This window comes from Sminthopsis crassicaudata, chromosome 1 (assembly GCF_048593235.1).
Source record: "Sminthopsis crassicaudata isolate SCR6 chromosome 1, ASM4859323v1, whole genome shotgun sequence".
Classification (NCBI taxonomy): Eukaryota; Metazoa; Chordata; class Mammalia; order Dasyuromorphia; family Dasyuridae; genus Sminthopsis; species Sminthopsis crassicaudata.
The window spans coordinates 114,387,670-114,404,638 of record NC_133617.1 but is presented as its reverse complement, the minus strand read 5'-3'; the positions used below and the strand labels follow the sequence as shown (position 1 = coordinate 114,404,638).

The 16,969-nt window shown below is 34.6% G+C and overlaps 1 protein-coding gene across 2 annotated transcripts in view; it reads left to right on the top strand.

Moving 5' to 3' along the window:
• Positions 1–16,969, top strand: part of COL14A1 (collagen type XIV alpha 1 chain) — a 254,691-nt gene that overhangs the window by 219,372 nt on the left and 18,350 nt on the right. For both annotated transcript variants that reach the window (XM_074266537.1, XM_074266541.1), the window contains exons 43-45: positions 1,012–1,047; positions 3,062–3,128; positions 5,869–6,057. In XM_074266537.1, the coding sequence (XP_074122638.1) occupies positions 1,012–1,047; positions 3,062–3,128; positions 5,869–6,057 (292 nt within the window). The remainder of the gene's footprint in view (positions 1–1,011; positions 1,048–3,061; positions 3,129–5,868; positions 6,058–16,969) is intronic.

Sequence of the window (16,969 nt, the reverse complement as noted above, 5' to 3'; positions counted from 1 at the left end):
TTTTCAATTGTGTCCAATTCTACCTGACTAAATATATTTTATCTATTGTCTTTTCTTGGCAAATATACTAGAATGCTTTGCCATGCCTTTCTCCAGTGTGTCCCCATTTTACATATGAGAAACTGAAGTAAATAAGCGCAGCATCACACAGCTAGTATCTAAGATCAGCTTTCAACTCAGATCATCCTGACTCCAGGCCTGGTACTCTATCCATAGGACTATCTAGCTGCCTTGTCTAGTCTATAGTAGGTGTGATAAATATTAACTAAAATTAATAAGTTCTGGTTCCATATCTCCCTCCCTTCCCCTTGTCAAATTGCATTGAATCACTACATTAACGGCATATATTATGTGGCATACTATATAGGTCATATTGAGAAGTACCAGCCTTTAAACATTACAAATTGTTTATAATTGACACTTCCTCTGAGTTTTATTGAAAAGATTCATATAATAAACATACTTCCTAACTTTTACAATTCAATTACATTTTAAAAACATTTAAATGCCTACTATTTTTGCCCCTGAGGAGACTTCATTGAAAATTGGCCTTCAGGTCAAGAGGAGTTGAGATCAAGTTTACCTCCAAAACATGTTAGCTGTGTGACCTTAGGTAAATTATTTAATGTTTTGATTAACTTTCCTCATCTCTAAAATGAAGGTATCCAACTCAATGGCCTGTGAGATCTTACAATTCTTAACTTGTGTTATTATGAACAAAATAATTCTACTCCTGAGAGTGAGAACTACTCTTATTAGAAGGATTAATGAGAGCATTTCGATATTGTAACATTTTTAAAAAGAGAAATAGAGAAATAGCAATGTCTCTGCGTTTCTTGAATTTCACTATCTTTTATTAAATCAAGTTGAAAGAAAATTTGTCATAATATTGGCATATACTATCTATTTTTCCATTTAGAAACAGCAATTTCTCCCGATGGAGGGTAGTGGGAAGAAGATATTTGGGTACTTGCTATGTCAAAAGTAACTGTCACTTGTCTCTTCTTTCAGGGTCTTCCTGGAGCAAAGGGAGAAAGAGGGGAACGGGTAAGTAGACCATTACTGAATTTGTTAGTATCAGACTAAATTTTATCTTGAAACAATTGCCAGAACATTAACTAGGATGGGGTGACTGGGGCTTTGACCATCATAAAACTGAATTTAGAAAGTGCTGACACCTTGGAGTTCTTCAGCAGCACAGAAACAACAGAGTTAAAACATTTAGCAAAATTAAGCTAAAACCATTTAGCAAAAATGGTAACTTTAAATGAAAAGTTACCAGAAGGAGGACTGGTAAACTCATTCTTTCCCAACCCCAGCACATGCAGCCTTCTCCAATAGAAGCCTCCAATGTCCCATAGTTTCTGTCTTCATATACCTTTTCGTGGGGATCTGACTGAGGACATCTTTCATGCTGCTATCTGTTTTGTGTAAAAACTCTTCATTATAGCTCTGGCACCTGCTCTTATGTCAGCCATACAAATATATTTTTGCTAGAGAATTTGCTGGGTTTTGCCATTAGGTTCCTTCTGGACCTCCTTTGATATTACAAATTAATGAGACATTATGCTGTAGGGGCAAGACAATGTGATCTCTAGTGCTATTCCTGGTAATGATCCCTCTAGATCTATTTTCTCATTTGTAAATAATTGTACTTGTCCAATTTACTTTACAGGGTCATCATGAAAAACAATTGTTTTAATAGCTTTAAAATGTATCAAAAAGTTAAAAGCTTTATATAAAAATGTAATTGTTATTGTTACTATTATTATTATCATCATATTATATTCATTTTTTTGATGAATTTGTTCAAACTTAAAGACAAGCCAGTACATCAGAATCAAAAACAGAATCATAATTCACTGAATAATATATTAAAAACCTTATGTAATAATTATTCATCTAAAATCTAAGCAGTGTTGGCAATAGTAGTTCATAAAGCTCAGACCTTCGCTTAAAATTCTTCCCTTTCCTTTCAGAGATTATTCTAAGTTAGCAAGATAGCTCTGATAGAATCTATGGGTTTGTTTTAGTGTCTTTTATAGGCTTAAATACAGAAGTTCTTTGAACAAAGCATTTGGGGAAACTGGTAATATGAATGTAGAAGGTTCTTGTTTTTTATATCTATCACAAGGGTTCCCTCTAAATTCAATAGATAAGATAATAGAATGGATCACAGTCTCTCCTTCCCCATACACCTTTCAGTGGTGATCTGGATCAGATATCCTTCTGGGAAATCCCTACAACTTCTTGAAAGACAAGACTGTAACTATATCAATTCCTTCAAAACTCAGCTCAAGAATGACATTCACCACCTCAAAAACAGCTAGTATTTATATAACACTTGCTAATGTGCCAGGCACTATGCTAAATGCTTTACAAGTATCTTGTCATTTTGTCCTCAGAATAATCCTGAGAAATAAGTGATATTCTTTTCTCCATTTTACAATTGAGAAAACTGAGGCAAACAAGTCAAATCATTTGTCCATGATTATACTGCTAGTAAGTATCTGAAGATAGATTTGAATTTGGACCTTCTTAACTTCAGGCCCAGAGTTCTATCCACTGAGTTTCCTAGCTGTTTCTCACTGCCACAAGGCTTTTCCTGATCTCTATAATCTTTTCCCAACCTTCCCATCCCAATTTTATTGTATTTCATTTTGTATGCATTATATGTACATATATGTATAATATATAATATGTACAATATAATATGGTATATTGAGATCAACATTAATCAACATTAATTATATTCACTTATATGTATAACTTGTATATACATATATTTAATTTTTATTTTAATTTACTTTAGTTTATTATTATATATAATATATATGTGTACATGATAGATTTATATTTGTACATATTTTCTCCCTGTGTAAAATGTAAATTCTCCAAAAGCAGGCATGGTGTCTGTTTCTTTTTTTGGCCTTCTATATCCCTAGCTCAGGTCCTGGCATATTAGGAGAGCTTGCTGAATATTTCTTGATTGGTTATGCACACATTGATCTTAGAGTGAAGAATGTTTGGTTTTTTTGTTTTTTTTTTTCTTTTTGTCCAGGGTGATTTGCAATCTCACGCCATGGTTCGTGCAGTGGCTCGCCAAGTGTGTGAACAACTCATCCAGAGTAAGCTCCTGTTCTTCATTATTTTAATTTTCCATTCCTTTTAACAATCCAGAAAAGGGGGACCTCTAAGTCAAGCCTGTCTGTGTAACTATCAGGCCAGCCCAGAGGCAAAGCTTTAAACTACTTACAGCAAGACTGATCACCACAAGAATCTGTATCTATTAGTATTTGGAGAGAGGGAAAAGTTCAGATCCATGATTTCATTGGGATACAGAATTTCTGGCTAGGAAATTCCCTCTGAGGGTACATATCCACAGCTGCTCTGAAACTTAGCCTTAGGAAATTGCCTGGGAGGTTGTGATGTTATTACTCAGGGTTGTTACACAGCCAGCATTTATAAAAGATAAGGCTTGAAGATAGTATGGTGTATAGAGTGTTAGAAAGAGGAAGATCTGAATTAAAACTCTCCCTTAAGCACTTCTTATCTGTGTGATTCTGAGCAAATCTGTGAGATCCACAGAGCCTTAAATTCCTCATCTAGAAAAAAAAAAAGAATAATAAAAGCATTTTTCTTACCTGGTTGATGTAAGTATCAAAGGATAACATATGCAAAGTGCTTTGCAAATCTTTACACTGTATAGAAATTTTAGCTATAATTTTTTAAGCCTGGTCTTTCTGTTTGGTATTTATACACTGTGTCACTTTTTCTCTGGATAAAGTAATTAAAATGATCAATTTTGTCAGGCTGCAATGTGGATCTTTTAATGTCAGTCTTATTGGCTTAAGAAAATCTGTCTTAACCATCTTGTCTACTAAAATGGATAGATATTCTTACTCAGAGGCCAAACTTTAGAGGTAGTACAGAGTAAGTTATCTCCTAGAAATATTTTATAGTGTTGATTTCCATAAGTTTCTTTGGTTTAAATTAGTACTTCCTTTTACCCATTTCACATCTGTTATTTCTTATTTTGGTCCAAGGTCCTTACCTTTTTATGCATTGGGCTTTGTACCCAAGAATACACTTGGAAGCATTTGCTATAGTCTGGTAGTATTTATTCCCTTTTCAAGGATAACTTTTTCACAGTCCAAATTGTGGCATTTAACTAATCACTGCCATTTCCTTGATGTTTTTTGCTTGTGCCCCTTACTTTATTTACCTATCCTTTGATTATGACCCTCCTCTTAATAATATTTTCTAGTGGCTTTCCCCTGTGTTGGGCCCTTGTTAAGATTGCACCTAGGGCAAATTCAATTAAAGAGTGTATAAGGAGCTGGGAAGTGAGGTATCTATCAATCAAATAATGAGTATTTATTAAGCATATAGTGTTAAACATTTTGCTAAGTAAGTAATGCAGATGCAAAGGAAAAGGGAAAATAGTTTCTGCCCTCAGAGTGTTTAAGTTATAATATAGGGAGAAAATATGTATGTAAATGTGCATTGACCTGACATACACTGAGTAGATGAAAGACTGACTTAAGGGGAAAGTCTATTGCAAAAGGATTATGCCAACTCTTCCTTCCTGATCCCAAATGCTAATTTATTACAATCATTATTATCAGAGGGTCTGAAAGAAGAAACAGATATCCCTAAATTGCCAGAAGTCACTGATGCTTCTAGAGAAAAGTAGGTTTCAATGAATATCAGGAAATGGAAATAATATAAATTGAAAAGATTTAGGACAAAAGGAAGTTTGCTAACCATATTGGGGAGAGGGGTCCAGAGAATACAAAAGGAATGGCAGAGAAAAAATAGGACTAAAAAAAGCTAATAGCTTTTGACAGGGAATTAAGTAATGAGGTTAGAAGCCAGATTGTACAGGTTTGAAAAGAGAAAGAAACAGAGGAGGTGGAAACAATGAATGTAAAAAGCTTTTCTAGGAATTTGGTTTAGAAAGGGAAGAGAGTTATATGAGGATGATTTGAGATTGCAGGGTCTAGTTAAATTTTTTGTTTTGTTTTGTTTTAGGATGGGACTATATGGGCATGTTTGAAGGCAGTTAGGAAAGATTGGTTTAGAAAAATCATGAAGTATTTTAGAATAATTCTCATCAACAAAGATGAATTTTTTAAAAATTCCCTTGTGAAGGGGAAAGTTTCAGTTCTCTGGATAGTTCACTTATGACATAACTTGTTCCCTGACACTGCTGGATAAAATAAAGCACCACATAAGTCTATGCTCAGAATTAGACTTTCTTAATAATTGAGCTAGGGAATTAGGGATAGAAACCTAGAATTTGGGGGTGAGTTTTTATTATTTTTTTCACACTTAGTGGGAGTTTTTGCAGCTGATTCATGAGCAAAGGTTTCTGCCCAAGGGGCCAAAGAAAGGCTTGGCAGCTAGGAAGTGTGTTGATTCAGGGCACTTGTCAGGGGGATTGCTAGCAGCAGGGTGGAGCAGGGTTTTGTGGTTGGGAAAGAAGTCAAATAATTCAAGAAAAGTTGCTAGAGAATGAGGCAGCTGGGTGAAGGGTTAGGGGTCAGGTAAATGTTGGTGGTAAAGACAGGATTTATAACAGAATAATCTTCTGCTCTGTGGTGTTTACAGATATATTGAAGAATAGTTTGTTGTAGAATTCCAAGCACATTAGATGTGCATTGAACACGATCCAAAGTAAATTTGAAAAAGAAAATTGGCAAATAATAATGTTTTAGAAGGAGTACTTTCTTTACTGAGGGAGAGGAAGGTTGATGTATTGTTGGAAATTCTAACTCCACCTCCCTCCAATCCTAAAATAAAAACTACTGTCCCTCTCCTTTCATGAAAAGTTACATTAACTTGGCTATATTTTGTTTTGTTTAGGTCACATGGCTAGGTACACTTCAATCCTCAATCAGATTCCGAGTCATTCCTCATCCATCCGGACTGTTCCAGGGCCTCCTGGTGAGCCAGGAAGACAAGGTTCTCCTGGTACTCCTGGTGAACAAGGACCGCCAGGCCGGCCAGGCTTCCCAGGCAACCCAGGACAACCAGGGACCCCTGGAGAAAGAGGTAGGTTGATTTTGAACAAGCCAGTGAGATTGTGGTCATTCCCAGGCTCAATCTATCTCTTTTACATTTTCTCTCATCTGCTACTGTCTTTTATCCCAATGAGAAGACTACAAAAATAGTGGAACTAGGAAGATCAAATCCAGGAATGAGGGAGAGGGTAATGATAACAACTAGCTAGAATCTTTTCAAAATCATTTGTAGAAACAAACCCAAGGGAACACTTGAACATCATCTAGCCTTTTCTTATTCTGTACCTTTCCATACTGGTTACTCCTTTGTAGTTTGTGTACATAAGGTTTTGATCTTTTCTCTTTCAGAATTTGATATACAAACATTATATTAGCAAAAATGCTATAATTCTTCTCTTGTATTTTCTAGAAATAGAAGGCAGAGAAATGTTCAACATATGCTCTCATGCTTCTTTGCATGGTCATTTTCTCATCCATAATTTCAACTAATTTATCTCATCGCTCTCCTAAATCTCCTAAAGAATCTCCAAGTCATTGGACTTTTATCCCATCCTAGATGCCTTGTGCATTTCTGCATTTGCCCTTTCATTCATTCTCTTCTCATTTGGAATGTTTTCCTGTTCCACTTATATGAATTTGTTCATCTTTCAAAATTAATTTCATATTCTTTCTCTTCTACAAGGCCTTCCCTGACAACTAAATCTCTAACAATTTCTTTCTTTTCTGAATTCCTAATCCTTTTAGGACTAATAATTCCTACTATATGGTCAATCCTGCGCCACTGTTTGAAAATTTACCATACATTGTAGTGGGAAAGGGCTGGACTTAGAAGAAGCAGTTCAAATCTTACCTCTGACCTTTACTAGGAAAAGATCCATGGGTAACTCAATTTCTTTAAATTTCTGTTTCCTTATCTATAAAATGGAGATTGTAATACCTTCTCAGAAGTTAGTTGGCATAGTGGCTAGAGTGTTAGGCCTGGAATCAGGAAGACTCATCTTCCTAAACTCAAATTTGGCCTCAGACACTTACTAGCTGTTTGACCCTGGGCAAGTCACTTAATCCTGTTGGCCTCAGTTTCCTCATATGGGAAATGAGATGGAAAAGGAAAAGTCAAAGCACTCCAATATCTTTGCCAGAAAAAAAAACAACACAACAACAATGGAATCACAAAGGGTCAAACACAACTGAAAATGACTAAACAACAAAGTATATATACAATAAATATGAAAATAAATAGTAATTAATACAAGTAGTTAGGGAGAAAAGACAATAGCAGCTGAGATCAGACAAAACTTTGAAAACCTTAAAATGCTACATAAATGTCAGTTATTATTTTTATATCATCTTTCCTCAACTGGACTATATGCTTCTTGGGAATAGGCACTCTATTTTTAACATCTTTGCTTTCCTCACAATGCTTAGTATAAAGAGTGCCATATGCTCAGTAAATGTTTGTTAATTTGCTTCTTCCTCCTAATGTCTCTAGATAATGTTCTGACTCTTGGATGAGATAACAAAAGAGTCCCTTGATGAGTAGTGTAGGTCTAAACACCCAAAAATCCACCCCCTTCTTCCCAACCCCACCATCAGCCCTGAAGTCTGAAACATGATGTTGATGAATGAGTTATGATTAGAATAGAAGCACAGCTATTGTCACTCCCACACAGCATATCACAAAAGGTCTTTGTTGTTCTTGGAATTTCCAGTTTCATTACTGCTAAATTGAGTTTCAGGACCACTTAACATGTTAAATTATAGGAAAGCAGGTTAATAATTCTTAAAATATGGCCAGAAGACCACCAGCACGTATCTTCACGGTATGAATCCCTTAAATATACATAGACACAAAACTCAACTCAGACACAGCGCTATCAGAAATTTGAATGGTAATCAATTGATCAATAAATATTTATTAAGCACCTACTCTATGCCTGCCTCTGTGTTCAATTCTTGGGATACAAATACAAAGAAAGAAACAATCCTTCCCCTCAAGCTTATGTGTGTAGGTACATGGTCAAAAAATACAGAGAAAATAAATACAAAGTTGTTAAATGTAAGATGATGTGGAAGTAAGGATACTAGTAGTTTAGAGGAAGCAAGAAAAGTTTATTGAAACAATGTGGCAGGCAGCAGCAATACAGTGAATAGAGATCCTCTTAAAGAATGTGGAAGGGAATTCTTTCTGATTGCAGCCAATTGGCATGTAGACTACTTTGCATCTTCAGGTTTGCAAAGCTGTCTAAAAGCACCTTCACCTTCTAGATATTCAGCTTGCTTATGTAAGCTTCTCACACAGATATGATAACAGAGAGATTAGTTTCCTTTTCTGGTCAATTAGAACCATAGGTTCTATTCAATTAGAATAATAGGGAAGGAAAAAAATTTTAAGATCATCTAGTCTAAACCCCTCATTTTACAAAGAAATTTTTCCAGAAAAAAATGTAACATGAAAAATCCCACAACTAGTTATGAGTAGAGCTGAGACTGAAATCCTTTTGCTTCATTATATTATGCTTTTTTATTAAGGACATTTTTATCAAGACAGCTAAGCATAAATACCATATCTAAAGAAAAAAATAAAACAAGATTTAATGAAAAGTGATAACTAAAATGAGATATTTAATACAATAACCTTTAGCTAGCTATTAGTCACTGCTTAAACTAATGCTATTTTTCTGCATAGACTCGAGTAGAATTCTTTTGTCAATTCACTCTGAAACACTTAACTTAGAGGTAAAATTTTTCTAAAGTATATTTTTAAATGTATTTTTAACATTCATCAAAAAAAATTTTCAGGTCTAAATTTTCTCCCTCTTTCTATTACTTCCCTAACTCATTGAAAAGGCAATGATATGATATCCATTATACATGTAACGTCATGCAAAAGATATTTACATATTGGCTATGTTGCCAAAACAAAGCAAGAAGAAACAAGAAAGTAAAAAATAATATATTGAAGTATGTTATATACTCCAGTATAAACGTAATATTTCTGCCCAGTTTTGTATCAAAGACCCTTGCAGTATAATCCCTTCCTTTGATTTTATCTTTGTCAAGAGACCCAGCTAGCTATAACTTCTTCAGAGCTGAGCTGTAAATTATTATTCTAAACTTTCCAATTAGAATGTTGAATTAGAAACCATCAGATATATATGGTCCTTCTATCCCAGCATAAGTTCTTCTTTGAAATTCTTTTATCCAGTTAGATTTTTCTCTACCTCATTAGCCTTTCTTTTTCTTCACTTTTTGACCTTTGAAGCTGATATGATATTTATCATATCAAACTTGCTTTAACAATCATTTCAAACAAGTTCTAATGCCTTGACTTCTAAAATACAGCTTCCTTCTTTAGAAAGGAATTTTTTTTTACTAGTTAAAAATTCAGTAGTACTAGAACATTATTTTTATAACACCTTTAAAACAAAACTAATAAGATTTTAAAGTCAAATAGTTATATATAGCTCAAGCTGTAGCACAAAGTATGTCCAAAAAGTAACTTAATTTTCATATGTGATAATAAATATTATTTTCATTGTCTTCTCAAAATAAATTAGTTACACAGAGCACATTTTTTCTTCCCTGTAGTACAAATAATCAAGCTTCTTTTATGTCTTCTTTTCCTAAATGACCTTGAAAATGCATGTACTTGAAAACATCTATTTAACTGATATGATTTCAATTAGTTATAAAATAGATGATATTGTGTAAATATATCAAATAACCACTGATTTGGAGAATATTGTTTCATTATTGAATTTTAACTAAGTGATTTATGACAAGGTCATCACATTGTGAAAAGAGAAACTATCCAACCAACAGAGAGTTTTCATAAATCACATATGTATAACTTGATGACTTTTCTTTAGGTGATAAGCTAATCAGGCATATTTATTGGGGTTCTACTTTCTGTTAAGCACTGAGGTGCCTTAGAGGAAACAGAAACTCTGGCCTCATTGCCTCAAAAAAGGGAGGGGGCCAAGGGATTTGTGGCAGAGCTAGGGTTTAAATCTAGCTTCTTCTGGCTCCAAAGCCATGATCTTTTCATTGTACTATGCAACTTCTCCTTTATATTTCTTCCTTCTAGAAGAGGACCATGACATCTGGGAGGTGATGCCATGACATACAAGTGAATTGGATTTAAGTGAGGGAGGGCTGTGTAAGATCACTAGCCTCACTTTCTCCTCCAGAGCCATCTGGGTCCAATGGCCAGATAGAGTTCAAGATGACTGGAGATGGCCCTGGATGCAATGAGAGACCTTGGCTTTTTTAAGCTAAGGTCTTCAACAGATCTTAGTTTGACTGAGGCTGCAATGAATAGTGATTAAAGTAGAGAGAAACAGGCAAACTGGCCTCTGGAGGGGAAAGTAAGGCAGACGACCCTGCCCAGCCCTCCCTCACTTAAATCCAATTCATTTGCATATCATGACATCACCTCCCTGATTTCATGATCCTCTGAGAATGAAGGAAAACAACAATAACCACCACACCCTAGGTTCCTATTAATGAATCTTGTAAAGTGGCCACATGGATTCAAATTCACATTTGAAATTATATAAAAAATATAGTGATTGGTTCCAACTCCTTGGAAATATGCAGTGCTAATTTAAAAAATGTAACCACCTCACAGGATTCATTATTTGCATTAATAAGGACTTAGGTGTATTTTCTTTCCAATCCTAGGTGAAATAAGTGGCGTGAGTATCAATATCCAAAAACTAGGTGATACAGTGTGTATGAGTGCTTTTTCTAGAGAAAGGAGACTTCAATATTTAATAGAAACATCTCTCAACATTGTTCTGAGGATAAAATGTGAGATATTGATAAAGCGTTTTGCAAACTTTAAAGCACTATATAAATATTATGATGATGATGATGACTTTTATGAGGGAAAAAGCTGAAGGTATTTAATGTATTGCTCTTGATTATACAACTACTAAGGATCAGAGCTGAGAAGGAGCCCTGCTTTCTTGTTCCAAATCTATGAAACCATACTATCCACAAAATAAAAAAAAAAAAACAAAACATAATAACAGCATCGGATAGCATATAATTAGTGTTAAATGGGAGGTAAAATACAAGTTATAGAAATTCAAAGGAAAGAGAACTCATTTAGACTTGGAACGCTTAAAAAAGGTTTCTCAGGGTAAGTGAACTATGAATAGGTATGTGCTTAATAAATACCATTCAATGATGAGGGTTAATATATAATACTCCTCCTCCACATTCCAACTCCTTCCACTCCCACTTCAGAACAGGATGACTGCTTCCTGTCCAGCATTAAGATATTTTTAATTGGCTACTGATAGAACTCCATGTACATACTAAAGCTATAATCCCTTCTTCTCAGGTCTCTTTTTCCTGCTGGTCTTAAGGTATAAGGATGACTCTCTGAGCTAGGAAAAGTTGGTGAGGGGTTTTGCACATTCCCCATACTGGTTCCATAACTATAATCTCATGACTTTCCAGGAATATCTATGTCTGGAATAAGGCAACTTCTATTTGTGTATGAAAGGCAGCTGGTGTTTTCCCTTTCATCATGTATACCCAAGGGAATTCTACAAATGAATGGGTAAAAAGGCATTTATTAGCTGCTTTACTAAATATTCTAGTTACTATGCTAAGCTTTAAGAATACAAATACAAGAAAGCAGAAGTCTTTACCCTCAAGTAACTTATGTTCTGATTTGTTGTTATTGAGTTGTTCCAGTTATGTCTGACTGTTTGTGATCCCATTTGGGTATTCTTGACAAAAGTTTTGGAATAGTTTGCCTTTTCTTTCTCCAGGTCATTTTACAGATGAGAGAACTAGGGCAAACAGAGCTAAGTGACTCTCCCAAGATTGGTTCCTAATTATACAAAGCTAAATTTGCACCTTTATCCATTATATCACCTAACTGGTCCTTATATTCTAATAGAAAACACACCAGGGAAATGATGGTCAGGAAAGACTGTCATAATAAGAGTGTTGATCTGATTATTTCCAAAACTAGAGTTGGAAAGGCAGTGGCTGGGGGGAAGGGGAGAGAAGCATGGCACAAAGCTAGATGACTGGGAAATGGCGTCATAGGTCCAGTTCAGGGTAGATAAAGTGAGAGCCACTAAACACAACCTAATGGGCGAGGGTTACTTTCTGATTTCAGGTGGTAGGGTCATTGATATATCATATGCAATTACTTCCTAGATGATCTTGATAGAACACACCATGTTTTCTTAAACATCTGGAGGCAGTTAGTAAGTGTTTGAACTCAGACACTTACCAGCTGTGTGACTCTGTCACTTAACTCTAATGGAAGGTGAGGGGGAATGAAGAACAAATCTATATTGCTTTCTGATATTATAGTAAGATGATACCTCTTGATATTTGAATGATATTGGAATTTTCTAAAAGGGAATAATAATGATGATGATAATAATGTATACAAAGCTTAGTATATCCAGACATTGTGTTATTATCTCAATTTATCCCCATAACAACCCTGGGAGATTTTTCTTTTCTTTTATTTTGTTAATCCCTGGCACCTGGTGGCCAATATTTTTCAAATATTATTTTAATAGTATATTATTTTTGCAATTTCCTATAAACATAATTTTCAACATTCTTTCTATAAGACTTTGAGTTCCAATTTTTTTTCTTTTCCCTAAATAAACTAAAATTTATTTATTCTTTAATATTGTGGGCTAGATGAGTTTAAAAAAAAAAAAAAACAAGAAGAAGAGGAAAACAGCCTATGATAGAATCCTGTACCAAAGGGAGAAGAGGTAGAAATCAGGGTATAAGAAAAGGAAAAAGATTCCAGGACACACAGATACACATGTGCACAAGATGAAGATAGGATAGGCAGCCAGCTCAGAGCTCTTGACTAGTCACCTGCCTCAGGTAGGTTTCCAGCACATACTTTTAATTTTTTATTTTTCTCAATGCTATTTTATTTTTCCAAATACATGTAAAGATAGTTTTCCACATTCATTTTTGTAAGATTTTGTGTTCCAGAATTTTTCTCCCTCTTTCTCTTACCTCCCCTCTCCCCAAGATAGCAGATATGCACAATACTTTTAAACATATTTCTATATTCTGCTATGCAAAAAAAAAAAAAAAAAAAAGACAAAAAAAGGGGAAAAAATCCATGAGAAAGTAAAAGGAAGCAAATAAACAAAAAGATAAAAAACTATGCTTTGATCCACATTCTATCTCCCTAGTTCTCTCTGACTGGGGTGGTATTTTCTTAAATCACAGTATTGCTGAGAAAAGTTAAACCTATCACAATTGATTATCATATAGTCTTGCTGTTATTATGTACCATGTTCTTCTGGCTCTACTCAATTCTGTTAGCATTAATTCATATAAGTCTTTCCAGGCTTTTCTGAATTCCACATGTTCATAATTTATTTCAGAATAATAATCACAACTTATTCAGGCGTTCTCCAGTTGATGTATTATCTCTATTTTATTGATGAGAAAACTGTTCAAGTAAGATTATTATGATTTTAAACAAATCATTTACTCTCCTAAGCCTTAGTTTTTTTGTTTTTTGTTTTTTGTTTTTTGTTTTTGTTTTTTACCAGAATAACGAATGGGTTACGGTTTAGGTCCTCTGAAGGTCTTTCTTCTACTAGACCTTGGTTCCCATAATTTCTTTCAGTTTTCTACTTATCTCTTTTGCCTGCCTCTATTTACCTTTTCAATCTTCTCACACATCATTTTCCCCTTGCCAATTCTATAATCAAGCAACACTGACCTTCTTTCTATTTCTCATATAAGATATTTTATCTCCTGACTATCCCCTTTCACTGGCTGTATGCCTAGCTCTCCCTCCTTATTCCTGCATCCTAATTGATTTCCCTGCCTTTTTTCAAAGTTCAGCTCAAATCCCATCTTCTGCATGGTATTCTTCTTCCTCTCCCTTTACTAGTGTCTTCTTTCTCAAGTTTACATCCCATTATAATAAACATGTATTACATGTATAGTCATATAAGTGTATATGTGTGTATAAAGATATAATATAGATTATATGCATACACATACACACTTTTATCTTGCTTACATGTTTTTTTCCTATCATTGAAATGTACTTCTTGAGAACAGGGGGCATGTTTTTTGCTTTTTCTTGTATCCCTATTTCTTAAAACAGTGCTTGGAATAGAGTATGTGCTTAATAAATGTTTTTTGACTGACTGATGCTATTAGCTAATAGTGTAGCTTTATATTAATGCCATTTATCTGCTGCACTACCACCTCACTCCTGAACTATAGTTTGCCCATTGGACTCCCTACTCCTAGCCACTCTCTTGTCTGTATTTGAATAGGCTATCCAATTGACATTCCTAAAGCACAAATTTGACTATAACACTACTATAGTCAATAAACTCCAGTGGTTCCCTATCACCTCTAAAATAAAATAAATTCTTTGTTTGGCTTTTAAATCCCTTCTTAACCAGAGCTTTCTGGCCTTTCTATTTTTCTTACATCTCATTTCCCTTCGTTTATTCTTATGATACAAAGAGACTTATCTCCTTGCTGTTTCACACATCACTTAACTTTGAGTATTTTCCCTAGTCGTTGTTGTCCTTCTTTCATTGAAACTCTCTCCTTCCTGATCTCTGTTCCCTGAATTCCTTGGCTTCCTTGAAGTCTTAGTGAAAGTTCTACCTTCTCCAGGAAGCCTTTTCTGGTCCTCTTTACTCATAGTTCCTTTTCAAGGAAATCACTATACCCACAGACACACACACACAAAATGTATGTGTGTGTGTGTGTGTGTGTGTGTGTGTGTGTGTGTGTGTGTGTGTGTGTATGTCTGTATGTATATATAATTACTTATATATCCATATGTAAACACATACATATATACACATACACACATACATTAAATTTACACAGATGTGGTTGTTTGCCTATTGTTTACTATATCAGACTGTGAGATCTTTGGGAGCAGCAGCTGTTTTTGCCTTTCTATCTATGCTTTTCCACAGCTTAGCATAGAACCTGACGTAGAAGAGGCACTTAGCAAATGCTTGTTGACTTTTCCTGCTATTAAATGATTGTGATGTTTACCATTCTTTCAAAATTTCCTGGAAAAGGTTGAATGGAAATCACTGAGAGATAGCATCCTAATGACTATCCCTTCTTTATCTTATTCATTTCCTTAGTTTTGGAGGGAGTTTTTAATGTCAGTGATTTTTTTTCTTTTCATCTGACAACTCCTCAAGTCATGAGAATGTTAAGTAGTTTAAATTGAGGGCTTAAAAAATAAATGTTTGACTGACATTTTTTAATCAAGAGCAAATTTCAGGTTTTTGTCTAAGACTTTGATGTAGAGGAAAGTGGCTCTTTTTCCCATGTAACTCCGAAGACTAATACAGTATTGTTGTTTGAGAAGGAAAACCTCTGAATGACCTTTGAGTTTGAAGACTTTCCCCACAAGCTTTCCCTGGCCCAAAAGACCAAGGTCCGAATGATTCCAGTATAAGAGAAAAGGGCTAATGTTCATGCCTGTTAGTCCTAGGTTTCTGTTGCTGACTTGAACAAAGATAAGCTTTGTTATAGAAAATGGGCACAGGGAAGGGAGAATGGAAAGATGAAACACACTGAAGAACAGGTTGAAATTACACTACCCCACAAAATAAACACTGAAAATTAAAAGCTGTCCCCTTATCCACAAGCCACATCTCTAAAAGTGAGTGAAATTCCCTCTCAGAAATTTAGAAATTGCAGGATAATGGGGAAAGGCTTATCTCAGTGAAGCTAAGGAATGTGTTCCTGAGACTAATCTGTGGATAAGTACAGCTGAGAAGGAGCAGGAATTAGGACCAAAATGACTCCAAGATGGAAGAGGAATTACAATCATCAGCATGGATCTCATGTTCATTAGATTTCCATGGCTGAAAGAAGCTGTTGGAGCCTCACAAAAATCTGGCAGTAAAATTCAGTTGCACATTTAGAGGAAGAACAGAATGCATACTGGCTGGGAATATAATCCTGGTAGCAATCATTCTGATGAAAGAAAAAAACAGGTAAAAAAAGAAAAAACACAGAGGTACCTTGCTTCTATGTATAGATAAAAGAGAAAGACATATAGGTACTTACCTAAATATTTTGCATAAATGTATATATATATATATATATATATGAAATATATACAATGAAATGTGTAGTATATACATGAAATATACATAATTTATATTAGTTTATGTCTGTCTTTCTCTTTAATTTGTTTTCTTTTTTCCATTAATTCTATTTGTACAGGCCTCAGTTTCTTTTGCATAAGGCTCTCTGAGTCACTGAGAATGGTTGTTACTTTTACTGGTTAGCACCAAAATAGTCATAAATGTTGTTTATTTATGAGTATATAGTTGTGGTCAAAATTGATGTTTACAAGAGAAAGGCTATATTATTTGGAATTCAACTTCACCTTCCTTGTTCCTACTATCTTCATCAGGACCATTGATCTCATGAAGCAGGAGTAAGAATTGCAAATTCCACAAATGAATGAATGAATTATGTATTTATTAAATGTTTACTATGTACAAAGTACTATACCAAGTGTTAAGGATAGAAATAGAAAAGCAAGACACTAAGCTCACATTCTAATGGAGGAGACTATCTACTGAGTCCTATCTACTCTCTCTCTCTCTCTCTCTCTCTCTCTATATATATATATATATATATATATCTGTCTAACTAGTTTCAATTGCAAGTCAGATGGAAAGATCTCACAGTCTTTAGGATTCAGTGGCAAAACAGATAGTAATGGCTCTTCTTTACTGTCATTTCCATGATAAGTTCATATCATTTTCTGATGTTGAACATTCTCTATAAGATTTTTGATTTCCTATAAATTTTCACTTGGCAATGTCCAAGTTGATTGCCCATAAGTACAAGCCTTAGCATTTAAATGGAGTGACTTTTTAAGTGCTTTTAGAGATATTGTTTGCAGTATTATTTGT